General features: G+C 44.1%; 4 protein-coding genes across 8 annotated transcripts; 1 reads left to right on the forward strand and 3 right to left on the reverse strand.

Moving 5' to 3' along the window:
- Positions 1 to 5,818: 5,818 nt before the first annotated feature.
- On the reverse strand, positions 5,819 to 8,767 carry LOC148714742 (uncharacterized). Of its 2 annotated transcripts, XM_089928921.1 has the most exons (4): positions 8,636 to 8,711; positions 7,836 to 8,563; positions 7,081 to 7,554; positions 5,819 to 6,978 (listed from the first exon to the last, which is right to left on the reverse strand). In XM_089928921.1, exons 2-4 carry the CDS (start codon positions 8,070 to 8,072, stop codon positions 6,811 to 6,813), a joined length of 879 nt encoding a protein of 292 aa, XP_089785047.1. In that variant the 5' UTR covers positions 8,073 to 8,563; positions 8,636 to 8,711; the 3' UTR covers positions 5,819 to 6,810. The 2 variants fall into 2 exon arrangements, with proteins under 2 accessions (XP_089785047.1, XP_088572208.1); XM_088716082.2 differs by having other exon boundaries at positions 7,836 to 8,767.
- A 1,846-nt stretch (positions 8,768 to 10,613) lies between these two features.
- LOC148714743 (snakin-2-like) lies at positions 10,614 to 13,204 on the forward strand. The gene is made up of 4 exons (XM_088716084.2): positions 10,614 to 10,746; positions 10,835 to 10,870; positions 10,967 to 11,009; positions 12,782 to 13,204. The coding sequence occupies exons 1-4, from the start codon at positions 10,693 to 10,695 to the stop codon at positions 12,964 to 12,966; spliced, it is 318 nt and encodes a 105-aa protein (XP_088572210.1). The 5' UTR covers positions 10,614 to 10,692; the 3' UTR covers positions 12,967 to 13,204.
- Positions 13,205 to 14,250: 1,046 nt separating this feature from the next.
- LOC148714744 (snakin-2-like) lies at positions 14,251 to 15,130 on the reverse strand. The gene is made up of 4 exons (XM_088716083.1): positions 14,956 to 15,130; positions 14,833 to 14,865; positions 14,686 to 14,758; positions 14,251 to 14,591 (listed from the first exon to the last, which is right to left on the reverse strand). The coding sequence occupies exons 1-4, from the start codon at positions 15,010 to 15,012 to the stop codon at positions 14,407 to 14,409; spliced, it is 348 nt and encodes a 115-aa protein (XP_088572209.1). The 5' UTR covers positions 15,013 to 15,130; the 3' UTR covers positions 14,251 to 14,406.
- Positions 15,131 to 17,547: 2,417 nt separating this feature from the next.
- On the reverse strand, positions 17,548 to 27,309 carry EMB3108 (DEA(D/H)-box RNA helicase family protein). Of its 4 annotated transcripts, none has more exons than XM_088716077.2 (8): positions 26,839 to 27,309; positions 23,029 to 23,316; positions 22,393 to 22,515; positions 21,514 to 21,956; positions 20,306 to 20,633; positions 19,116 to 19,268; positions 18,870 to 18,921; positions 17,548 to 17,690 (listed from the first exon to the last, which is right to left on the reverse strand). In XM_088716077.2, exons 1-8 carry the CDS (start codon positions 27,193 to 27,195, stop codon positions 17,668 to 17,670), a joined length of 1,767 nt encoding a protein of 588 aa, XP_088572203.1. In that variant the 5' UTR covers positions 27,196 to 27,309; the 3' UTR covers positions 17,548 to 17,667. The 4 variants fall into 4 exon arrangements, with proteins under 4 accessions (XP_088572203.1, XP_088572206.1, XP_088572205.1 ...); XM_088716080.1 differs by having other exon boundaries at positions 23,029 to 23,264; positions 26,839 to 26,973; XM_088716079.2 differs by lacking the exon at positions 23,029 to 23,316.

The following is a 27,309-nucleotide window of genomic DNA, read 5'->3' on the forward strand; positions in this document are numbered from 1 at the left end:
ATTGGTTATGATTTAATCATATCAAATATGAGCGAAGAGAATCTTTTATTCTAGTAGGCTATGCATGGTTGTCGCAAAAGAAAGTTTTCAAGCTGTTCTTCTCTTATTATCAATTTTTGATAACTTTGGCAGCTATCTATCTTCTCATACAAATGCCCATGCATGATGAGCTTGACTTCGAGTTCCTAGGAAACAGAGAAGGAAAACCGATCATGCTTCAGACCACATCTTTGTTGACGGACGTGGAAATAGAGAGCAAAAGATGTCCCTATGGTTTGACCTCGGCCCCTGCGGACTTCCATGATTACAAAATATTGTGGAACGCTTATCAAGAGCTTGGGGACCTTACCTACGTACGTGGACATGCGAAGCTGGACTCCACGAAAAAAGCCCAGCACCAGCAGCCCAAGTGTCATGACTCGTCCGCCGTCCCTCTTGCTCCCGGACCCGTCTCCGCCGCAGCTTTATGTGGTTCATCAAACGAATAACCTGGAGGCATGTGCTTATGGCCCATGAAGGAGTCCCTCCCCCGCCTCCTATTTTTTGACCAAAAAAAAAAAAGGCGTTCGGCGGTGGGGGGCAGTTCTCGTGGTTGGGAGACGCACAGAGGAAGAAAAGGTGGCGAAATTAGAAGGCTTCTTGGCCCATTGCCGTACGCGAAGACTGACGTGAGATGTGATGGGAAAGTCTGTTGCCAGCTGGAAAGTTTGGTGGGTAACGTAAGCACAGGTAAAGTTCGAAACCAGGACGTGGCTTCGCCTCCGCCTGCCCTCGATCAGCCCTCTGTCACGTGAGAGCGACTCGGGGCCGAGCTTGGTGATTAAAATCTTTTATTGGTGATTAACTAATCAGTACTGGAAGATAGAAGGGCCGAAGGGAGACGTTCAAATACTTCGTAAAAGCTCTCGGAGGGTGGTTCTATATACACCCCCCCTATTGCTCAGGACACCCCCCAAAAATTAAAAAAAAATTAAATACTCTCTACACCCCCCCCCCATTTGCTAAGGACACTCCTAAAAAATTAAAAATTCCTAAATTACCCCCCACCCTTCCCACCCCCTCACCTAAATTGCTCTCTACACCCCCCAAACCCCCCCTCACCCCTGCTCTTCTCCTCCAAAACACCCGCCGGAGGAGGAGGAGGACGGGGAGGCGGGGGGAGGCGGAGGGGGAGGTGGGGGATGGGGAGGAGGAGGAAGGAGGACGGGGAGGTGGGGGAAGAGGAGTGAGAGGAGGTGGCGGAGGAGGAGGGGGGAGGCGGAGGAGGAGGACGGGGAGGTGGAGGGGGAGGACGGGGAGGTGGAGGGGAGGAGGGGGGGAGGTGGGGGATGGGGAGGAGGAGGAAGGAGGACGGGGAGGTGGGGGATGGGGAGGAGGAGGAAGCGGGCACAGGGGGGAGGGGGGGAGGAAGACGAGGCGGAGGGGTGATGGGGGAGGCGGAGGAGGAGGAGGAGGAGGCGGAGGAGGAGGACGGGGAGGTGGGGGATGGGGAGGAGGAGGAGGAGGGGGAGGGGTGATGGGGGAGGCGGGGAATCAGGAGGGGTAGGAGGGGGGAGGCGGAGGAGGAGGACGGGGAGGTGGGGGATGGGGAGGAGGAGGAAGCGGGCGCAGGGGGGAGGGGGGGAGGAAGAGGAGGAGGAGGGGTGATGGGGGAGGCGGAGGAGGAGGAGGAGGAGGCGGCAGTGAGGAGGAGGGGGAGGGGAGGAGGCGGCAGTGAGGCGGAGGAGGAGGAGGCGGCAGTGAGGAGGAAGGGGGGTGTACTGAGAAAATTTCAAGGGCAATATGGTAATTACACTAAAGGTTAGTTTGGGTATTTTTTTTTTGGTTTTTGGGGGGTGTCCTTAGCAATAGGGGGGGTGTATATAGAACCACCCGCTCTCGGATCCGGCCGCTAGTTGGAGCTATTAATATCTTTCGTAATCGTATCAACGGAGAATATGATCCACTCAAATTTGGATGGCTTCATTTATAGCTCACTACTAGAAAGTATATTTTTGGATCGGCAAGACAGAGTTATTGAATGCTTTCCAAAATATATTATTTTTTGATTTTTTTTAGCTGTATCCGTATGATACTCTTATTTTTAGCCATATAAATATATTTATGTTATTTCAAAAAAAAATTAGAATTATGATCGGCAGTTCTCCCATCCCTCTAACTTCTTCCCAAAGAATGCGAATGACCCTTCCAAAAGCCCTCGTCGAGAAGGCCTTCTTGAATAATAAAATCTTTTGGAATCCAAACAGCCCCTTATATCCCTACCAAGACTGGTACATGCAATCGGCGTGCCAAACGTACAAATATAGCTTTACAATGGGGCAAGCCTCATGTTTGCATCATGAAGACATACAATTATACAAAATTTCAATGAAGATGTCTAATAAGTTATTAGTCCAAGATTTGAAGTCTTGAATGATGAGATGATCTAGACCCAAGCTTGAAAAGCCACTTCAATTTTGGAACTTTTAAGACCATAACTCTTAATTGTGATTGATATACAGGCTATTATTTTTTTTCTTTCGGCTAGCAATCAATTTTCTAACGATTAATACTAGCACGAGTTAGTTTTCCAAATAGCTGCATAAGTAGAGTAAAAAAAAAAAAAAGAAAAATTAGATAGAGAACTGCAAACATTTTTGATTCACCTTGTGACTATAACTTCATTATGTGCCTCCTCATGCTTATCTAGAATTATTGGTCATATGCATGATAGGTGGTATGGAACACACGTAATGTATCGGTTTGATATCGGTATTCGATACAGATGGCATATCGATTTTTGTTAAACCAAAAAAAATGGGTAGAGATTTTTCTAGTATATCTACATGGCTAATAGTTAACTCGCAGGTGTCTTTTGAGTTCACATGGTATCCACAGTTTTATCCAATGGTCCTAGGGTATGTTTCTCTGGAGTTTTGCCTAAATAGTCTTGAGTTACTTTGTGACGAGAAAGCAGGTGCCAATTGAATGGAATCAGAATGCAAATTTCAGAATTCTTCGGCCCAGCGTCTATGGTATGCGTATTGTTTGCCGGGATGTATGGATTTGATGTCCATATAGCAATAGTAGCAATAGACGGGCAAGCAGACTCACACTCAAAATAGCAACGTGTCCCGTTTGCTTGAATGCGTTACATGCTGGCGTCATAAAGGCCTCAAGCCCTCTCAAAAGATAACACCAAGGAGAGAGAGTTAAGAAGGAAGAGAACATGGGTAGGTTCTTCCGCAATTCTCGACAAGGTCATGGGCGTTTCATCCAAGTGCCACGAGATTGGTCGCTATTAAAGGGGCAGTTCTAAATACACCCCCCCCCCCCCCCCCCCCCCCCCCGCGATTGCTCAGGACACCCCCCAAAAATTAAAAAAAAATTAAATACTCTCTACACCCCCCCCATTTGCTAAGGACACCTCTAAAAAAATAAAAAATCCTAAATTACCCTTCACCCTCCCCACCCCCTCACCTAAATTGCTCTCTACACCCCCCAAACCCCCCCCCCAACCCCGCTCTTCCCCTCCAAAACTCCACTCCAGCCGGCTTCTCCCTTCCGCCCAAAAAACTTCGCCTCAAGCACCTCAAGCACCTCGCCGGCGGCCAAACCCCCTCCGTCTCCCCCTTCTCCCTCGCCCAAAACCCCCCCGTTCCCCCTTCTCCCTCTCGTCGCCGGCATTCTCCCCTTCTCCCTCTCGTCGCCGGCATTCTCCCGGAACCACCTCCCCGGCCATCTCCCGAGCAACGAGCACCTCGCCGGCGCCTCCACGACCACGTCGAGGTAGCTCCCCGCCCCCCCCGCCTCCAGTGCTCCGTTCGGCACTGGATCGCCGAACAGAAGGGTTCTGTTCGGCTGAACAGTGCCGAACAGAAGCCCTCTGTTCGGCAACACTCAACCGAACAGAAGCCTTCTGTTCGGCTGCACGGTGCCGAACAGAAGCCTTCTGTTCGGCTGCACAGTGCCGAACAGAATGGTTCTGTCCGGCTCTGAGCAGCCGAACAGAAGCCTTCTGTTCGGCTCTGTGCAGCCGAACAAAAGCCTTCTGTTCGGCACTGTGCAGCCGAACAGAAGGGTTCTGGTGCGTGCCGTGCTGAATTTTGTGCCGAACATTTATGTATGCAATTGAATTATTTTCTTTGATATAGCCTAACATTGAATTTCTATATTTTCAGACATGGATCCCCGTCCCGCCAGAGTTAGACCTACGGCGTCAGCTAGGAGACGTCGTGCTAGGATTGCTTCTCCCGAGCCTGCTCATATGCCATCGGACTTTCCTGAGTCAGAGCATGATGATATGCCCGCTAGGGGCGAAGACGATGAGTCCGTTGGACCATGTCCAGGAGGTCCAGAGGATGAGTCCGTCCTGATCAGTTTCAGGACGCATATAGCAGCTTCCATCTGGAGGCAACAGGTATTGTTTATTTGTTATAGCATTATATTTTGTTTATTGATGTTTTATAAAGTAGTAGTAATTATACATTTATATTACAGGAACGAGCTCCACTAAAGTGCATGAACCATACTGCCAAGGTTGGTGAATGGAAGTGGTGGTCTTCAAACCAACCAAATACCAGGTTCAGTGCACTATTGAGGCAGTCGGGCCTCGTAGAGTTAGTACAGTGCTCTTATCGATTCATCGATAAGATTCTGATTTCGGGCTTCGTAGAGAGATGGCAGCCCGAGACGAACACCTTCCATATACCATTTGGCGAGATCACTATCACGTTGGATGATGTATCCGCCATTTTAGGGATTCCTGTCGCAGGTTCCTCAGTATCAGTTTCTCCTGAGAGGATGAGTGATCGGGATGCTGAGGAGCTACTTGTGGAGTTGTTGGGGGTGTCAGCTGGAGACGCGCGTCAGGAGGTACTGTCATCGCGCGGTCAGTCTGTGAGGATGGAGTGGCTGAGGACTCAGTTTCACTCTGTATCTGATAGAGACAGGCAGCAGAGGATAGAGTGTGCAGCACGAGCCTATTTGTTATTTTTGTTAGGCTGCACACTCTTTGCTGATAAGAGTGGGACCAGGGTGCCTATAGCGTATCTGTGTTTACTGCGGGATCTGGATAGGGTGAGCACATATGCCTGGGGTACAGCTGCCTTAGCATATTTGTATCGGCAGTTGGGGATTGCGTCGAGGTCATCAGTGAGACAGATCAGTGGTTATATGACGCTTCTGCAGGCATGGATTTATGAGCATTTTCCAGCACTCAGTCCTCACCCGTCGCTCGAGTATACTGATGCCAGTCCCCGCGTGCACCGCTGGATGCCCGGTACTCCATCCCGTACCACGATGGACCATTTAGTGGTTCTACGTGAGTCATTGGACCTTTTGAGCATCGATGAGGTACGTATCATATTACCATTTGCTTGTGTTTGTCAGTACATTTAATATGCGATATAGTATAAAACTGAAATGGACCTTTTGTTTTACAGGTTATTTGGGATCCCCATCATCGGCTTCGAGGAGATCGCCCATATATACCCGTCGCATTTTTTAGTGGCTCCATCAAGTGCCTTGATATCGTAGAACCCTATCATCCAGAAAGGGTTCTTAGACAGTTTGGTCGTATTCAGACCATCCCTCGAGCGCCACTAGCCCCTACGCGAGCCAACAGAGGTTCCACAGCAGGCTCGTACCGGATACATTACTCCTATATGGATCAGCTTTGGGAGCGGTGGGAGGACCACGTGCTGAGCCAGGCGAGCAGGAGCCACCCAGTTACCCGGCCATCAGACAGCGTACCGGGATACATGGAGTGGTATCTCCGTATCACGCACGTTGCAGTTCAGCCTCCTCATCTGCGCTCGAGTACTCATTCTAGAGCTAGGGGAGGTCATGATGATGCTGACATGCACCGGCGGCGTAATGCAGCTGCACTCGGTATCAGTACCGACATTGTACGGATGGGTCCCTCAGAGGCTACGTCACTAGGTGCCGGGCACCTATATGATGCTATTTCTCAGATGCATCAGGTACTTCTGGGTGATGAGCCTGGCCCGAGTACAGCACCCTCTCATTCGGATCCAGGACCCTCTCATTCGGACGTACAGCAGTACACGCGTCGACGATGGCGTCATAGGGATTGATGATGGAGCCTTTGTAATCTTTGTAAAGCCTTTGATATTAATGAAAAATATATATTTTTGGTACATTTACGTGTAATCTTTGTAAAGCCTGGCCCGTTCTATTTTACACAAATATAACAGTGCACATAACAATCAATCTAACAATGCGAAGACAGATATTTTTTGATTTATATTGATGATGGAGTTTCAAAAATTGTACATATATAAACAATCAATCTAACTCTACTGTCTTGCCTCCACCTCCCCCTGAGGAGATGGAGTCCCGTGGGGGGTTTGACCCTGAATCTGATACGACTGATGTTCTGCCTCCACCTCCCCCTGAGGTACCTCCAAATGTTGTTCCAATCAAAGCTGACCCTGGACAAAGTTCCCCTCCAAAAAAGGCAGCAAAGCCTAAGAGGGTGCCAGTGGCAAGACCTGGCCTTGCAAGGAGAGGGCAGCCGATTAACCTCTTAACCAAGAACATCACAGAGCCCTCTTTTCCAACAAATGTGTTAATCATCTGCTCAAGCTTGTCACCGTTAAGTTCTTGTACATCAGAAAAGTCTATTAGTTCCCCTGTTTGATTTGTTTGCTCCCACCAGCTCTTAAGTATGTTTTTGTTTACATCTGAAATCTCAACGGAAACAACAGTCGTCATATGTATTCCCAGCTGATGATGGAGTTTCACAGTACATGACTCTAAGAGCCCCAAAAAATTTACAACTTTCAAAAATTGTACATATATAAATAATCAATCTAACTCTACTGTCTCGCTAATTATAACATTAGGTGAGATGCTCTCTTTGAACTGTTGAATCCGTGCTTCATATGAATTTTCCCATCCGGTAGCACAAGGAAGATGATATTTTCGCCAGTTGGTCGCTACTGGCGGAACGGGATGTCCCGGCAACAAGAACACCTTCAAAATTAGAAATAAGAAAATATTAATAGCTACAAAATTATAAATAAGCAAAATTAAATAAGCAAAATTAAATATTCGCAAGTGTTGTGAACGTAGTACCTCAACAAAATGATTTCCATTTACGAATCCGATAGCGATATCTTTGCGGGATAGAAGAGGTACTGGCACAGAACGGAGAGGTAGGAAGGTCAGACATTGTTGCAACGAGAGATGGTATAGGACAACATTATAGCAGGATGCTATAAGATGACCCATGTCCGGCATAGTCATCCATCTGTCATATGGTGGACAATCATCATAATATGATAATGCATGAGTGATCTCAGCAATCGTCCCTTCCACACCATATAATGTGCGATAGTGGTCCGAATGACATTGCAACTCTTGCAATAAATCCTTCCTAACACGCACCCAGTCATCTTCTCCAAATCCCAGTAAGTCAGCTATTGCCCTAAATCCGCAATTCCCATCAGCTTTTACATCCTTGATATGCTGGATGTATGGTCTCAAGGCAGAAGGAATAGCATCAATATAGATAATGGGCGTATGTGACTGGGCTCTAGTACGAAAAATCTGCAAATAATATCAAATGATAGAAAATATGTAACAATGGCAGAACATGTCCCGTATCGGCACATCTCGGCACGGCACATCCCGTATCGGCACATCTCGGCACGGCACATCCCGTATCGGCACATCTCGGCACGGCACGTCCCGACATGTCCCGTATCGGCACATCTCGGCACGGCACGTCCCGACATGTCCCGTATCGGCACATGACATACCGGCACGGCACGGACCGTCCCGTAGACGTTGTGATACCTATTGTAAGGAAATAAATATTTGGTACTTACCTTTTGCTTGGGCCGTCTCTTTTGAATCTGAGTAGATGGATTGCGGATGGTAACTTTCTCAACACCAGGTGAATAACTATCCTGTCCAGATAGAACCAACTCAAACGCAGACGGGTCACGTCGAGTAGACGTATCAACCTTCAGTGAAGCGCGCCCACGTGAACCGGTCTTCCGTTTTGCAGGCTCTAAAAGAGGTGTACTATCTGGACTTGCAATCTCTCGTAACTTCTTGATCATCTGCAATTGAGAAGCCCCATCTAACTTCTTGAATCGTAGCGCAATCAAATCTAACTCTGCATCACAACTCAACTGAATTGGCTGCACGGGGGGGGGTAGGCAGAATATCAAGTTTCCTCCAATGAGGATCTATGCAGTCGAGAGGAATGGGCCGACCTTCCACCCTGTACCGCGCAATCTGGTGAGCACATGGTATACCATGTGTGCGTCGAATAGCGCACCCACAATTTGAATCATCAAACCCAACTGAATTGGCTCGTTTCGATTGGGCGAGGACATGATTTAACGCACTTATAGATATGAAACCTCGCAACTCTTTGAATTCAGCTGGCTTGAAGTTGTGCTGCACTACCAATAAACTCTTCTCCAATGAGGCTTTAACGGAGCTGTGCTGCAACTCAATCAATCCATGTATTCTAGTCCAAGATGACTCGAAACTTCCTTGGCTTGATCCAAGCTGCTTTTTGAGCTTTGCATGTGCACTCTCGACCCTAGTAAACAAATGAAAGTTAGATATAAGAATTGAGGCAAATTAAATTTAAATGAGTCTTTATTTGTGATACCTATTTGTCGTCACATTTCCGTAGTGCCTGCATGTATCAGTCCACGCCGCAACAAATCTTTCCTTTTATTTGCTCAGCCAAGTATCTGACACATACTGTAGTGCATCTGGATAGGTACCGAACTCTCTCTGCAGTGCACTCCAGCGATCATTATACTCGTCTTCCGTGGAGGACAGCACTAGTACATTCCAACTCATAATAAATTTATCCTATTTCTCCTTCAATTCGAAAAATTTTTTGCACTTGGCCAAAACATTCCTACTAATATGCCATCTACATAATAAATGTCTAGCAGTAGGAAATACTCTATGAATTGCATTCATCAAAGCCAAGTCTCTATCTGTAACAATCAACTCAGGCAAAACATCATCAGCTATGACACTGCGCAATCTCTCTAATGCCCAAGTATAGCTTTCTTCCCCCTCAGAATTTAAGTATACAAAAGCAACTGAAAATGTCATGTCAGTAGATGTCACCCCCACAATCTCTAAGAGCGGAAGACGATACCTATTCGTCTTGTACGTGCAATCCATTATCAACACACGGGGAAATGCACGGAACAAATCAATGCTGCCAGGGTGTGCCCAAAATAAGTCATGCACAACATCCGTATTAGTACAATTCCTATGCCACTCAATATATTTAGCCTCTGATAATTTACCTAATAGATGTTGCATTTCAGACCTCCCGGCTTTCTCTGCAACCTTAAACCGTTGACGTACATTGTAGATAGTCTTGATAGTCGTAACATTGAGGGCATCTCTTTCCTTCAATGTGGATAATATGTCCTTTGGACGAACCAAACTCTTCGACATATCCACTAACAATTCCGTCTCCTGCTCAGATAATCTCCCTGCATATGAGTGCCCCTCCAGATTCTCTGCAGCGGGATGATTGTGCACTCCACATACGACCAGTAATATCCAATCATCCGCAGTATCCAATTTCTTTCCTCTTAATGCAAAAGGGCATCCACACTTCTTTGTCCCACAGGCAGTCTTTATTCGCTTTTCTTTTGTGGTTCGGTACGTCCCACCCCTCTCACAACCTAACGTAATTCTGAGTTTCTTAGAAATGGTACCTGCATCGGATGATTTGATTACAACAACAAAACCATTTCGCCTCCCAGCTTCACGACACCAATTACACAAGTCCTCTCTACTCTTGAAGATCTATACATTAAACAATTTATGTAAGTACACAGTTGTAAAAATAGCTCGCTAAACTAATACAAAATTGCACAATATATTATAATACCTCGTAAGTTGTAAATTCGCTTGTGTAATCCAGTACAAATTCTGATCCAATTATACTCGATTCGGTTGTAGCATAGCCCTACATATAAAATAATTTATCACCAAGAATTAATGAATCAGAGGATCTGTTCGGCACAAAATTCAGCACGGCACGCGATTTGGCACGAGAAGGCTTCTGTTCGGCTGCAGAGTGCCGAACAGAAGCCTTCTGTTCGGCTGCAGTGTGCCGGACAGAAGCCTTATGTTCGGCACTGTGCAGCCGAACAGAAGCCTTCTGTTCGGTAGAGCGTTGCCGAACAGAAGGCTTCTGTTCGGCACTATGCAGCCGAACAGAAGCCTTTTGTTCGGCGATCCAGTGCCGAACGGAGCACGAACCGTGAAAAAAAAAAACTTTCGAAACAAGGTGGAACACGTACCTTTGCGGCCGATTCTTCGTCCCAAATCACTAGTTGCTTGTCCATGCTTCGAATGGGGCTTAAATCTCCTTCAAAGATCGCCTAAACGATGTAAATGGATCGAGGGGTTTAAGGGGGGTTTGAGGGGTGGTTTTTTTTTTCCTTTTCAAAACGAAACGGAGGAGGAGACGGAGGAGGAGGAAGGGGGGTGTACTGAGAAAATTTCAAGGGCAATATGGTAATTACACTAAAGGTTAGTTTGGGTATTTTTTTTTTGGTTTTTGGGGGGTGTCCTGAGCAATCGGGGGGGTGTATTTAGAACTACCCCTATTAAAGCAGCCCAACCACGCGATGCCATCCCCACTCACATCATTCTCCATTCCCTGCTTCACTTCAGCTGGTTGCCATGGCTTTGAGAGCGCTGCTTTTCACTGTGGTTCTGCTTTGCATCCTTACTGAGGTACCAAGGGGGCATTCCTCTTTTCATTTATACGAGCAAGATTAGCTTTACTTTAGTTTATTCCTTATGTCCCTAAAATGCATGACAGGCTCCTTTTGATAAGGCCGTGGTGGAGGCGGATCCGGTAAACACTTCTCAGAGTTTGTATGGGATTACGCCATTTTTTCCACTCATTCATTCTTTTGCTCATATTTCTCGGTGGTGTCTTTTAACGTTGTAGATGATCCCAAGAGGTGGGAATGGGAAGCCTGTTGGTGTTCTAGGTGGGCATCTTTCTCTCTCTTCTTCATTTTAGTCTCAAATATATCTAATCTGGATGCTGGGCTGCAGTCACTTCACTCATTTGGTATTTTGATATGCGATTGAACTCATAAATCAACCAAATTAACCGATCTGATAAGCCATACCTCCAAGAGCGTGAGCCTCGGTGGACCAATTTATTTGAACTAGTCATTGCCGGGACTAGTTCAAGTTTTGGCCCTTTGTGCGTCGCGCTTATCTCTAAATATAAATTTGTATTTGGAATTGCATGTAAAAATGCAATCACAACGCACAAAGTCGCAGACGAAATTTTAGCTTAGCTCCGGCAACCAGCTTGCCGAGGCTAGCTCAAACCCCCGGGTCAACGTTGATATGAAAAACTATCATTTTGTACCTTTTTCTACTGTGATTGAAGTTTGGGGTATAGAATATATAAGAGTTATGATGGATGTCTTTGATCCTTCAGTCTAGTTTATTATTCATATTAAATATATAAATGCACATCCAACTCTGGCTTGTTCATTTGAAGATAACAAGTTGAACTAAATAAACATTATCGATTTAAAATGATCACATCATGGGAAGCCTTATAAACTGCGCACCAGAGTTTGGGTAATGAGCAATGCCAAGGTAACTTTGGGGAAATCACTCAAAAAAGCCACTCAGCTGTCTTGCTCCATTCACCATGCTTTATTACGCGGCACACTTCAAGATAGCCAGTTCAATTAAGGGGAGCAATGATGAGCGACTTTAATTATGAACTATACTTTTGAGTAAACATAATTACGTCTCCAGCGTTATTCCGAGCTCTTTCTATATGATTTAGGACTTAGGAGTAAACATAATTACGTCTTCAGGGTATTCTCATTTCTTTTTAAAAGAAAAACAAAATCCAGTGGATGGTACGGTCAAAGACTGGTGCTGGATCCGCCATGAATACGAACAGCTGTCTCCGTCCCTCCCTCCCTCTCTCTCTATCACCCGGTGATAGGTTGGTGGGAGTACCCGAGCGTCCTAAACGCTAAAAATAACCATGATGGCAAGAGTCCCAATGGTGTACAAAAAAAAAAAAAAAAAAAATCCCCCAATGGCCGTGGCCCGTGGGTGGGTACCATGAGGAGCTAAGGAAGAGACGCGGTCTGACCTTCCCACTGTTTCTTCACACCAACTTTAGTACGGATTCTTCTACTGTAGCTAAATATTTATGGGCAGCATGCCTTCAAATGGTTGGGCCCAGCTGTTTCCGAATTGCCCGTCTATCTAGGAACACAGCTGGTTGCCAGGAAGAATCAAGTGGTCTTGTGAATCGGGCCCAACCCTATTGGCTCAAAGCAGAATCCTGCAGCCCCATATACCTGACACTCCTCAGTCCTCCCTGCTGTGCCACTCCTTGGATTCCACTTTCTTTAGGAGCTGTGGCCCCTATCTGCTTCCAAACCAGAAGCTCGGGTACAACTCGATAAGCTCCTCGAGACTGGGAAAGTCTGAATTCTCGGGTGTTACAGCTCCGTTTGGCTTCGTTTTCACTTCTTACTCCCACCGCATTGCTGAACTTCTTGAACAGACATGGTTGGAAATTCCAACCTAAAATAATATAAAAAACCAGGCCCGAGGATGGACTCTTGTGCATCCCTTAAACTAGCAAAGAACCTAATGACCAACGCGAGCGGATGCATCCACATGCACACGAAGTTTAAATTTAGTTATTTTGTTCCATTAGTCGATTGGAACGGTGGTGACTTCTTCGCGGTTTTCTGTGTGATCTGGGAGGCAGACTGCGGGGGGCTGTGTGGGGTGCGGTGCAGTCGGCACTCACGACCGAACGTGTGCCTCCGAGCGTGCGGGACGTGCTGCTTCAGGTGCAAGTGCGTGCCACCGGGCACTTCTGGCAACCGGGATATGTGTGGGACTTGCTACACCAGCATGACCACGCATAACAACAAAACCAAGTGTCCTTGAATCAGAACTGCCTGCCTTCGTGCTCTCTCGATGGACGACGACGACGACGACGACGACGACGACGTGTGGATGCGGTGCTTCCTTGCTTGTTGTGTTTATGTACACTATATCTAATGTGCTAGCTGGTTACGTCTTGGAATGGTACTTTGTTGCTGAATGTAGGACATCGTGGTTGGTTTGTTGGTTTCATCTTTTGCAGAGAGGGCAATGAAGCTTTCTTTACTTTGTTAGCCTTTTATTATGAATTTCTTCCTTTCCTTGAGTGGTTATTGAGTGCTACATAGCATCCCGACAATCTATGCTCGATGTCATTTGGTGTTTGGATTTTGGAATAACGTCAAGACTTTTGTACGTTTACACCCCGAAACCGAGGTCAAGGTCTAAAGTCTAAACAGCACTGGATTTTATTTAGCCACGTCTTAATATGCCTGACTGGTCCTACCTCGGAATTCCAACACTGGACCGGGGAGCAAGGCTTGTAGGCCCGTCCGCTACATGACCGTGTGCCACCGTGCGTCAGCTAATCCTGCACCTTCGGGCCACCATGGATGCTCCCTTTTCTCATCGGTTCCATCTAGCTCGTTCGCTTTGATAGCTGGGCGAAAGCAAGAATGGATGATCGTAGGTTCGTAGCCATCTTACATCATTCCAAAGAGCGTGAGGTTTCATGCGGTCTTCAACTACATCTTAATTTCGAGTTTACACCTACTAGAAATTAGCAGAAGGATGTAGGCTGTGGGTTATTAGAACAAGGCTAATGACTTTAGTTGGTAAAATATACAGGATTACAGCTTAGCGGCCTAAGACTAATCCTGAGACAAGAAAACTGGTCTTTTAGTTCAAAAGAGTGAAACGTAGTTTAGGGGTCTATCCAACTAACTTGGCTGAGCCAGATCTTTAATTTTGGCTGTTGGTACTCCTGCATTGGTTTGGGTTCTTAACTTAATATCCTGAATGGGCCAGCCAGGATAAGCAGAACTAGGTACAAGGCTAGAAAGTATATTCCCAAAAGGCTTTTCCCAGGACTAGCTCCAAGTTCCAAAGGAGTCTTCAGTAGACCGGAGGGCTGCTAGTTTCAAGCCTGCGTTCCCCTCCCCGCGCTATGGAGGATATATAGCTAGGAGCCTTGTCGAAAGGGTTGCAGTCATTGGCTGGCCAGAAAGTTTAAAGGCTTTCAGGAAACATCCCACATGATCATAAGCACTGGCAGGTCTCCATCTCGAGCTCCGTTTGTAGTATTGTTTGAACTGGATTATTAAGTAATCGGTAGTAATAATTCAAAACTAGAACACCAAGAACAATTTACTCTTCTTCAGACCTAACTGGATTACATCAAGAACTGAGCAACTCGCTCACCCACACACGAGCTAGAAATCTCTTTCACACGCTAGCTAGAAATGGAACATCACGTACGGAAGCAAGTTTAGACCACCTAAAAATCTAAGGGCACTTGGTTCGGTTTCCATGGGTCTTCCAATCGGTATAGCACTTGCCGCACAACTCGGTGTGGCCATACGTCCCCGGCGGGACGCACTTGCAGACACTGCAGCACGAGATGCACGCTCGGTTGCACACGTTCTGCCGTGAGTGAAGCTTGCACCTTTCTTTGCACGCCCCACCGCACTCTGCACCACAACCATATCAAGGCGAGAATAACATCAGATCAACTCATCCTATCGTAACATCAAAGCAACCCTCAAACTCGGCCTGGCGAATTACCTTTGGTGTCCACGATCACACGAGGTGCCAGAGCCGGGGCAGGAGCTAGGTGAGGGTAGCTGGCTGCTGCAACCTAAGTAAAAGCAAACAATGTGTGAACTTAGCTTTAAGAGGCATGGCATCATTCTAAACATGAAAAATTATTACCTCCATCAAAGGTTCCTCAGCATTTGACGACACCTGCAAGAATTCACAGCATTATTTGATCAAATAAATGAGCTCGGTACATTAAATATTAGTGGGTAAAGAGAGAAGGCAGAGATGTCTTACTCGAGTACTGATCAAGAGAAAAGATGCTAACAGAAAGACTGCCACCTTAAGAGCCATAGTGGAGAAATGTGAGATGGAGAGGAGGAGCCGAACACTTGGTTTAGCAGTGGTGAGCGTTGTCGAGCACCCTAGTGTTGTATATATAAAGGGAGAAGAGAAGACTGGTGACCGTGGTTATCAAAGGCTGGCCAAGCGGCACATGGACATGTGACATGGGAAGCTGCTACTTATCGCACAGGCGTTTCCAATTCTGCCCATGCAAGATATTTTTATTATATAGTTAAATATGATTAATTATAAGACAATTGGCCTTTGGACTGGGGTAGGGTGTAGTTGTTCCATTATTTATATAATAAACACACGATGCTTGTCCTCGAACAGTTAGCCAAAATGCAGATAGCGAGCACTGGGGTAAGAGAGGATGGCTACTGGTGCTGAGCTGCATCCCACCGAGAGTAGCTGGAGGCATGTGCATATTGTCAGATGAATAGGGGGTCAAAAGAGAGGTTCGATGGTAAAAGAACTCTCTAGAGTGCATGAATGCTAGTGTCTGGATCTAACAATTAAAAACCCTCGTCGGAATGGCTGCTAAATTGGCTGTGTGGAGGGTTCTGGACTCGCAAGCTTGAAAGCCCTAGATTTCAAAGGTTTTTTTGTTAGAAAAAAATTGAATCCTGTTGCTGGAAATTGGACCCGGGGGCAGCCGTCGGCTGAGGAGGAGGAGCTCCGGCGTGAAAATGGCGGGTGGCGGTCCGTCGACGAACGGCGTCCTCCGAAAGACCTGCAAAAAGCCGGTGGCCGGGGCTTCCGGCGCCGGCCTTCCGATGCTCAAGTCAGAGGGGGCAAATATGTAGAGGGAGAGAAGAATATCTCAAGAGTTTCCGAGTTTTGCCAACCCCCTTTTCCGGAGGAGGAGTTTTCTCTTTATAGAGGGATATAGGTATACCTGTGATGTGACGGAGCGAACGGGTTACTGTATGATTGAGCGTGTCGTGTGAATTAATGCATGATCGTGTGAATTAATGCCTTGTCGTATGAGATCAAGCTGACGGCAATAAGTCGTCGTGGTTGATCGGACGCGGCCGAGCGGACTTGCCATGGAGGACTTGAGATCCGTGGATGGCATTAATTGTTGAGTGAAGCAGAGGCCATGCGCTTTAATGGTTGAGTGAACCGAAGATCAGCAGAGGCCATACACTTTAATGGTTGAGGGCAGTGGCAGGGCATGATCCCTGGTCGAACTGCAGAAGAATGTGACCGCAGCAGGTAGGTGGTGCGGTCGGGAGGCCGGACTCTCGGGGTTGAGGATGCTAAGGCCAAGTGTTTGGGCGGGGTGCCTCGGAGTTGAATGCCTAGTCGGACTCCAGGTCTAGTTGCAGGCCTTAAAGTCTGGTCGGGCGTCTCCAGGTCGGACGCCTGGTCGGGCGCGTTCTGGTCGGGCGCCTTCTGGTCAGATTCAGGTCGGGCGCCTTCTGGTCGGCTCTAGGTCAGGCGCCTTTAGGCACATGCCAACCGCGTGCCCTTGTGCTTTTTTAGCGACTTATTTTCCCCCAACAAATCCAATTGACTCAAACTTTTTTTTTTTTGAATTTTATGGTTAACTTTGACATCATTTTTATTTTTCCCTTACTTAGATTAGTTCAATTCAACAGCCAGCAGTAGTTCGACCATATCAATGCATATGCATGCGTTGCAGCTCTACCCAGAACCACATGATTATCACAATAGACAGTACTACCTCTTATCTGGATAATTTTTTTAAGCTCTACCCTAGTCCACTGCTGCATCATGGGCCATGGGATTGCGGGATGATTTCACCAACTTATAAACTGGGCTTTTCGTTATGGGCCCATCTACACAAACCCCTTGTGGGATAGATAAGTATATATAAGAGAGTAAAATTTATGCCTCTTACGAAACAATGATGGTTCCATATCACAAACCCCTTGTGGGACATATAAAAGAGTAAATCTAGGCCTCTTACGAAACAATAATGGTTCCATATCCTGCTATGATGGGTTTCCATGCGACAATGGTCTAACCTTGACAAGTAGAACTAGGTTCAAGTTTGAACTGAGATTGGAGAATGCTTCAAGGGAGTCCGTCCTCCATGCACACCCGAATCCATTCACTATCCATGCGTAAGTAATGCAATAAATGACAATACAAGAGAGACTATTTAATCTAATTTAGTATTACCAACTCTATTAGCCAGCAGATAGGTAGAGCATGCAACAGCCAATAAGGGTGTGCCACACCAGCTGGATGTGAGTAGAAATATAGGATCATTTTTGTTTCATATTCATAGACAAGCAGGACGAACTTCTTCATATCCTTCAGTATCTTCCAATACAAGAAGTTCGGCAAGGGTTTTATCTAGAAACTATAGATTCATATGCAGTTGAAATCCAAATATCTATAACTAAGTGTATATTAAAATTGAGAATGATTTTTCCTTATTTTTGTATCATTTGTGTTTGGATTCATGAACACTGTCTGCCCCTAAGTGGAACGTTCGTATTTGCGATAGCATTAGTTTTGTCGTTTCCACCAAATAGGAACCAATGATCATGGTCTATTGTACAGATTGTATGCAACAAAACTCACACAATTTACTTCATGAGAAATTTACATGGTCAAAAAGTTTAGATCACAAGGCTATAGACCACTCTAAATAAATATCTCAGCTTTGATTCAAATCAGGCGAGGACATTAGGTGAATTTTTCACTTCTGCCTGTGGAAAACAAGATAATTGACAGTTAATACTTCTGGAACGACCACAAACACAACCTACAAAGATTAATATAATTGAAAATCCCAGCTGTGAAAACAATATAAGATTCTGAAAAACAAGCTCGTTAGCTAGCCTAGAGACACACTGATAGCCCTTACTATGATAGTATTCAGATTTGGATTCCATAATATAGTAAAGTATGAAGTAAAATGCATGTCTAACCGTTGAAATTCAAACTTTCAAAGAAACATTTCAATTTTACACTACACGGCTTCAGATGTACTCTAAGAATTTCAGGCAATGGATCTCCTAAAACTAATGGTTCTCCAGTCAGAATGATTGCTTAGAACATTTCATTTTTATTATTTCTCCGCACTAGAAGTACGTGGCAATTTCTAAACAACCAGGCAAATAAACAAATTTTGTTATTTCGCTATGTATTCTCCTATTTAATTTTAGAATAACCAAATTTTGCTTCTATTAACAAAATCAGAAATTCAAATAATACATGTAACAAGAATTGGGAAAATGGGACACATCAGAACAAATATATGCATGCATCCACACGTACATGCATGTATGTACACATGTGTGTATGCATATATGCATCTAAGGAGTTGAATGTAGTGTATTACCTCTAAGCTGCTTATGCACCAAATATTATATGACTTGAAGATCCCTAGCCTATACACATCAAGTGATAAAAAAACATGTATTATTTCGTGTTGTTTAAACTATCAAATTTTTTGACCACTTGATCCATACTTTGAATCACATAATTTTTTATGTGCAAGTAGTTTAGAGGTGGTAGATTAGATCCAATAGCTTGGATGATCTATGTGTAACCCTCATCCTCCAATCAAGACCTGGTGGATCTGAGTCGAAATCTACTATATATATAGTTTGACCACTATAGGCTAGAGGTTCTAAATCATATGATTTTTTATGCGGAAGCAGTTTAGAAATAGTAGATCACATCAAATGGCTTAACCCTCATTATCCACTTCAACAAAGTTGTAATTTGAACCTAACCCAATATATAGATGCATTATGTATGTATGTACTATGTTATATCTTAAAAAAAACCATGGCATCACATAAGGAGAGATCCCAAGCTTCAACAGGAAAAAGAATATGCTTTACCAACCAAGTGGAACATATATATGCTATTGAGGGTACCTTTTTTCTTAAGCTTATTACGGAAGCTCCTTTTCCTGCTAAATGCTTTCTCCTGAAGTAATAGAAAAATTAGTCAAACATTCCAAGAGGCAAAACAAACTCAAAAAGTAAATATGAATAATCATTTGAGTCAACATCTAGGTTAATATTTTTCACGAAAATTATTTCTGAAAGTATCAGGAAAAGAACTCTGTAATTAAGAACTGACTTTTGCCATGATGAAATGAAATTTGAAACCAAGCTTACCACAGGCTCACCCATCCTCTCTGCCCGTCGCACAGCAGATACAAGATCGCGATTTGATTCGGTATACAAGCTCGTAACAATTCCAGATTGACCAGCTCTGGCCGTGCGACCAACCCTATGCAAAAAATCTACAGCAGAGGTTGCAAACTCCGCCTTCAATATGAAGGAAAAGGAAAAATAAAAAGTTAGTCCTTTAGACAATAAGGGCCGAGGAAATTTTTTTCCTTACTATGGTTAAATAGAACATAACATCTGAGCTAATTGTCTTGAGGCACAATGAAGAACAATACAAGGCCAAAATCAGAAGGTCAGAAATCTGCTTGATATGGCATCAGAATCCAGAAATAAACACCATCTTTTATTTTGTAACAGAAATAGAATACACAAAATGTAACAAACAGTCATGTTACATGCATATTAAGAACACATGGAGGACACTTTTTTCTTCACAGTCATCCCCAGCCTAGTCATTCTCCTACTCCTAACACCTTTCTACGAGGACTCACAAACTAAAGACATCTTTTAATCTTAATGAAAAGGATGCGCCGTCAATTTCCCAATGACCCAACCTTCATCTTCAGCATCACAGTCAATGATACCAAAAGTTTACATGCGTCCCAAGCCAGGTTGAAACTTGCACTTGTCAAATTGTGCTCTTTGTCAAATTGTACTTGGTTCAAAAGTGGGCCTTTTTTTAACCATAACCAAGCCTGGCCCTAGTCCACTTGGTTTGCAACTTCTTAGCCCAAGGTTGACATTCACCTAATTTATTAGTCCAAGACTGGCTTTTCTCATGTTTAATATTTAGCCAGTCAGGCCAATCCAGCCCATTGAAAGCCCAAGCAGTCAACAATTTCAACAACAATGGTTCAGCCAAGTTTCAGAGTGATTAAGATTTTTGGAGAGTCCCTTCTCCAATTTGGGTTAGTGGGATAGTTTCATCCCACAATACTGAGCTTTTTCAATAACTTAGGGCAAGTGTATACCAGATCATTGTCTTCTGAAATGTATGCAATTAATAATGTTCAAGCTTAAGAGGATATCTAAATTTCTGCTTCATAAAAAAATACCTATCTAAAGTTAATTAGTGATAAAGCATGACAGACTGAATGAAACCGTTAAACAGTCAGAAGCCAAATAATTATAGCATGATCGATGAGTTCTGACCTATCCAAAAAGATGTCTTTTACCTGAATTACGTGTGAAACATTGGGGATGTCAAGACCACGAGCAGCAGCATCTGTGCAGACAAGTACACCACCATTTTCCCGAAAAAGAACCAGACTTTTTGTTCTTTCGTCTAGTGAGCTTTCACTATGGTACAAAGTGCACCCAATACCAACTCTTTGCAAAATTTTAGCTACTGATTCAGCAGCATCAACTGTGTTTGCAAACACCATCGTTCGACTTGTACCAGAATCAGAATCTTGGAGTTTAATGTCATAACTACATTTCACAGCATCTAGAAGAGCATCTACCTGTGTATCAGCTGTAACTTCTATCCACCTCTGCTCCAATCTGAGAAAGATATACACAATATAGCATCAAGTACATATCAGAAGTTTTAAAAGTGAGAAAGCTTCATAAATAATGTAATGCCATATCAAACAAATCATCAGAAATCATGGAGGACCAACCAGATAAAATAGAATCCACCACTGGAGTAAATTAGCCCAAATGCGTTAGAAGAATAATAATGAGAAAATATTTTCTAATTTAAAAAAAAATCGATATGCTGTACGCATTCCTTCTTATTAAGTGACAGGTTTCAATTTTTTCAGTTAAATCATTTCTCCTACATTGCTATGTGTCAGTTCATGTTTTGCCCTTCATCCATCATGATTTTTGTCCATGAATCACTATGTTCATCTTTTGTCTCCATTTTGCACCTTAAATATGATAACGGTGTCGCTTTTTCCTTTTTTCTAAGAATAGAATAGGCACGTGCCATTGGCAAAAGAAGAAAATGAATGTCAAAGGCACAGTTGCTATTGGATATAACTATAGATAATATTTACTAAAATGTACAGAACCATGCTTGTATAATTCTAACATTATTATCTGAAGTCTGAACATTTGTAAACTAAATCATGTAAGCACATAGATAACCTGACAGATAATAAGAAAAATGTATTTGGATACATGAAACCAAATCAAATGCAACATAAAGCAGTTCTTAATGGAAAAAATAGAAATTATCACCAAAATATATTCAAGGAGCAACTAATTTGTATTATTTTTAATCAAAGATTTCTTCCAGAAGAAATGATGAATGTCATCACATTGACTTTTCAAGGTTCCTTTTTTATTTCCAATACAGCAAGAAGAGACTTGCTTAGAAACTGGAACAGCATGATAGCACAGGAGATAAAAGTGCGGCAAGAAATAAGTTGCACACCTAGGATTATGACGATGAAGATAATTTCCACTGACCCAAGTCGCATCAGGAAACATTCGCTTAAGCACCCCACCAGCAGTTTTCTTGCCACTTCCAGGAAGGGTAGCGGCAACAAAAATATACTGCTTACTGCGTCTATAAACTTTTCTAACCCTCCTCCAGTCCTTTATGCTGCTAGACTCATGTCTGGTGTCCTCAGTTTTAAAAAATTCAAGGTCATCACCAACATCAGCTTCTTCCTCCTCACGATCACTGGCAAGCTGCTGAACCTTGTCTTCATAACTCAAGGCCACATGAGATTCTTTGGTCATATCCTCTGAATCATCTTTTGCAGAATCTTCCATCTCAGACAATTGTTTTTCCTCAAAACGTAACATATGTATGAGGCGAATAATTTGATTTTGGAAACTCCCACAGAGAAGCATATCTGCTTCATCAAAGACCTGTTTTGAAAATCAAAATGTTGTGTTTAACCCTGAAGAATTGAAATATGTAACTCTTGACAATAAGACGAGTTGAGCAGAAAAGGTACTAGCAGGGTATGCCGTTCCGGCCCGTACCGGTCCGGGCTGGAACCGGTATCGGATCAGCGAGGTACCGGGAGCTTTTTATTGAAAAACTGGCTGGTACGACTGCCGTACCGATACGAGACTGGTACGGACCAGATCAGACCGGTACGTACTGGTCTGGGCCGCCACCGGTACTGCGGACCTTGGGTATTAGTATATATTATGATTTTATTTAACCATATATCAACATGGAAAGAATAGGAAAAAATCTAGTATTAAAATTATAGCATAATCCCAGCAAGAGAAATATACCAAAGAAAGCCATCACTTCCATTCTTATCAGTTTATATGCTTTGAGAGGAAAAATTACCACAAATTTTGCTTCCGATAAGAATTTAGCACGGCGCTTTTTTTCTGGGTCAAATTCAAAAAGGTAATTAAGAAGGGCAGCTGGAGTGGAGACAAGAATATCAGGCTGAGCAACTGGCCATCCCTGCCAACAATAATTCCCCAGAATTAAGAAAACTAGAATAATATTGAGAAATAACAATAACTACACCAATAACAACAACAATAACAAAAATTCAAATTTTTTGCCATTATAATGGGGTCAAATATGGAGCACAACTATAAGTTGTTAAGGCTCCAAAGCTGCATTAAGGAGATTTTTCAACTATCAAGCTGACACCAACCGTCTAAAAGTTTCTAGTCAAGGCAACTTTAGGCAAGAGACCTTTGAATCCCCCCCCCCCCCCCGCGCGTCTTTTTTTGAAGGCCAGCATTTTTTCCATTGAACCTAGAAAAATGGCTAGCAGGTCTAGAGACGTACCCTATAAACTACAATTTAAGCTCATGCAACATGGGAGCAACCCACTGGAAAGAAATTCATGGTACTTAATTTACTATTTCATGTTCATTGCATATGATCAATAACTAAAATAAATCATACTTTGTTTTGCACTATATATTGATCAAAACATTAATAGAATGGAAGAATAATGTCTACCCTTCGTCCACAGACAGCAGCAACTCGCAGAAGTGGTTCGCCTGAATCATCGAGCAGAGAGTTGGCCATGTGAACCACTTGCTCACAAAGCATCACATTAGGGCAAAGAACCAGAACCATTTTATGTACTTCAGAAATTTTACTAGAAGCACTAGCTTCTATACAAGGACCAGATGTGGAACATAACTTGTCAATCAATGGAACCAGATAGCCATGTGTTTTGCCACTACCTGTTTCTGCTGCAATAATCACATCATTTCCTGTAAGAACATGCGGTACACAAGCAGCCTGCAATGCAAACATATGCTCTTTAAAAAATATGTACACAGTCCTTGATTTACTACAGCTAATGAAATGGATAGCAGTAGAACATGATCGTTATAATGCAATGCAGAGCAGTCTGTAATACTTGACTACAGAATCACCACTGAATTGAGACACATTCAAGAGATGAGACCACACAGAAAGATGTTCAAAAAAAAAACACTTATATATCTAAATAAAAAATAGCAACTTTGTGCTATCACAAGAAACGAAAAAAAGGAAAAAAAATGCTTGAACATTTTTGTCTCTTCGAGTGCATCAGTTCCTTGACATGCGAAAAGGCAACTATTAATATTCACAGCCTGCAGCATTTTGTATCCCCACGTGGGCTCAAGGGTTCTAAACCAAATGTGGATTTCGTGTCTTTACTAAGCTAGTACACATTCGACGATAATAAGTGAGGAGAGGTATACAAATTTCAGAAAGTGGGTCTATAAACTTGAATTGAGTAGCGTAGAATGACTACTCTATATATTTCTAGCATTGAAATTGCACATTCCTGGGAAAGCATCCCTAGGATGAAAACTGCAGAATAATGCAGAAAACCCAATTAAAAGTTGTACACAGAGCAAGGTGAGCCTCAAGATACATTTGATACAAGTTGAACACCTGACTGCACTTGCAGTTAGCTATGCATAACTCCTGTTCCCCACAACTGAAACTTCAATGCCATCCTTAAAGTCCAGCAGACATGCTACAAGACAAGGTTTTCTGTAAAATGCGATAGGACACCATGTTGTCTCGAGTCATATTGACGCAAGCTGAGACAATTCTCTGCTTGTTTATCAACCTAAGGATATCGTGCATCTAAGAGAAAGGGCACACAAGGGTGGCTGCTTGGGAAAGAAAGAGACAATTTATGGTTGCTGTTCCATCATGGAGCCAATTCTAGAGCTGTGGCTTTCACAACATGCAAGCAAAAATGGTTGCACATTGTACTTTAGGAAATTAATACTCCTGCCAATACAGAACTAATTCTGCTACTTTTCCAAAAACCCAGCAGCAAGAGGTGTTTTGTTAGCAATTTCACGTTTTGCAATTGAACCAAACACATTGAGGTTGATCTTCATTATTTATGGGAAAAGTTGTCAACAATGAGATTCGTGTTATCTGTTCGTTTCATTCACAACTGGTAGTTTTGCTAATAAATCATTTCAACAAGATTAAGTAAAACTAATTTTGTTTCAGCTGAGCACAGTCGACATCTTGAAAGTCTTGATGGAAAGGTTAAGAGTATTATGAATAATTTTGAGTGTCTACACCTACATGGAGTGATTAAGTCCCAATTAAGTAAATAGCAAGTTGAGCTCATAAAATGTATCAAATCGAGCATGTATATAATATGCTGCTTACTAAGTATAGTGGTTTATAACTTTTCCATCTTATCAAGTGGTTGAACACGTGACCTATTAATCAGCTAATCTAGGGTGGTCCCGTTTTGTCCCTCACTTTCCACCTCATACTCCAACTTTCCTCCTCCCATTCTATATTGATATCATGGCACAAAGCAAATCCTCTGAGCTTAGAAGTTATTAGAAGGACCATGAGTCAATTAGTATAGATATGAATATTGCAGACAATGTTCATTTTTATAATAAAGTTACTTTATCTTCACCATCATATTCATATCAACATGGAGGATGGCAATCTTATTCCACAAATGTACATTGTTTGCATTTGTCCATTTCATCTGCCGCCTAGTACAAGCAACTCATGCCCCTTGCACATCAATGATGATACTGTTGATATTTCAACCCATGCAAGTTGGCGATAGCTAATGATCCTATAAAAAAATTTAGTGATAAAAAACCTCAAAGAGATGGTTACCATATTGTCAGTACACCTTCATGTAGTCTAGAATAAGATTGCAAATGGGTCGGGTTGACCTGTGACCCGACCCGACCCATTTTAGAAGACCCATGGGGCCGGGTCGAATTCTAAAATTGAACTCGTTCCATTTTCGGGTCAGGTCTGGGATTACTGAATCTCGACCCGATCCAAACCCGACCCGACCCGTTGTTTTGAGTCAATTCTGGATCGTTTATCCAACGACCCGATTCGACCCAACCCGAATCTAGATTACCCATTTGGGCCCACAGGCCACAGCCGCAGCCTATAGGGAAATCGCTCATATGCTCACTTTGTCGCTCGCTCACTCGCTCGCTGCTTTAAGGTTTCAGCCGAGGCTTAGCCAGTTAGCCTGGTCATTCGATTTTCCCTTTCCATCGCTATCTCTCGATATCTCAATTCTCTCCTGAGGCTAAGGCTGAGGAACATTTGGAGCCGTCGTGCAAAACCCTTCCTTCCCAAATCGATCTCCCCCTTCGTGCTCGTGCAACGATTCAGCGAGTCTCTTCGGCATCCGGCGACTTCAGCGTGCTTCGTCCCAACTCCCAAGGTATCTCCCTCCTCCGAAATTCTAGATCTGCAACTTGCCCTACATTGTTCTCCTCCATCCTCCCTTCTTCGATTCTTCCTTAGTTCCTCCTCTAGATATTCCTCCCTTCTTCGGTTCTTCAAAACCCTAGGTCTTCCTCCTCGAGATATTACTCCGAGTGGTAGCATATCCTCTCTTTTTCGGTCTAGATGGGGGTGTCGGCAGCAGCAGACTCAGTGGCCGCCATTGGCCTCATAAACACATGACCTGAGGTAGGTTTGCTCTGCGAGGAGGTGAAGAGACAACATTGAGATGTGCAACGATCCCACTGATTCATTCCAGGCAGTCAGCATGCATCTCAATTGGCTCTCTATTCCGGACTCGACCGACGGTCACAAAAGCATCCATTTTACGAAAGTAGGCTTTGTGACGGACTTGACTCGAACCCGACCAAAATCCGAACGGCACCCGAAGGACCCGAACCGGATTCGAATTTTTTAGGTTGGGTTCGCATTATACATAGACCTGACCTGAATAACTCGTTGGGTCAAAAATTGTATCCGTGAACCCGACCCAGCCCAATCTTCAATTGAGTTGGGTCTGAGTCCAAAATTAGGACTTGAACAAGAAACCGGGTTAGGTCAGATCACTTAAGACCCGACCCAACCTATGTGCACCCTTAGTCTAGAATGATGTCATTCATGAACCAAGGTGCCAGTCAGCACATTGATACGGCACAATACATGCCAACCGTCATGGCCAGCAGGTCATCAGCACATGACATTCCCATTGTACCGAGTACATGCCAGCGCTTCATATGTTGCCGTGCCAGGGCCAAGCCATACCACTAGGAGCGTCGGTTCAGTTGGACCATCTCTTGGCGACTGTCAGGAAACAAGCTATAGGCTTGGGCACTGAGCACCTAACCAGAGCAAAGGGTCTAAATTTGGGGAACAGGACGAGGTCCAAACTGGGTAAGACTTCCCAAGGATAACATCAAAGCTCAAAAAGAAATCACTCTTCTCTAGTGGGCGTTCCGTAGAACAGTTGAAAGGCAAGTCCACGTTATAAACAGAAGCGAAAGAGGCAAGACAAGAAGGTAAACGCACCTGCACAAGGGAGGGCTTGTGAAGGGAGGCATTGGAGAGAGATCGACAGAGGCGGTCAGAGATCCCCAGGGACTTCCAGGAGACCCTCTCCTCCGCGAAGAAGTAGCTGCCGTTCTTCTCCGCACCTTCTTCCACGGTCTCCGCGGCCGTGCCAAACGCCCTAGCCGTCACCCTCGCGCAGAGACCCGAGAAAGGCTTCGGCACGGAGCCACAGTGGAGCGGCGGGCTCCGTGGGGAAAGCGAGCGTTTCGGGAGAAGAAAAAAGTGGAGTTCCGACGAGGAGGGGACACAGAGTTTGGGGCGGAGGTGATGGAGGAGAGGAGCGCGGCGGAGCGAGTGCATCGTGTTGCTTCTCATTCACCGCCGGCGATCGTGGTACATAGCGGATGGGATTTCGGCTGTAGAGAGAGGTGGATTTCGGGCGTCTAACGGCGCCTGCGCTGGTTATTCCATTTTGGGCCTCCTCAGTCC

This window comes from Phoenix dactylifera, chromosome 2, assembly GCF_051530095.1.
Source record: "Phoenix dactylifera cultivar Ajwa chromosome 2, Ajwa_hap1_PhDact_Kaust_v1.1, whole genome shotgun sequence".
Lineage (NCBI taxonomy): Eukaryota > Viridiplantae > Streptophyta > Magnoliopsida > Arecales > Arecaceae > Phoenix > Phoenix dactylifera.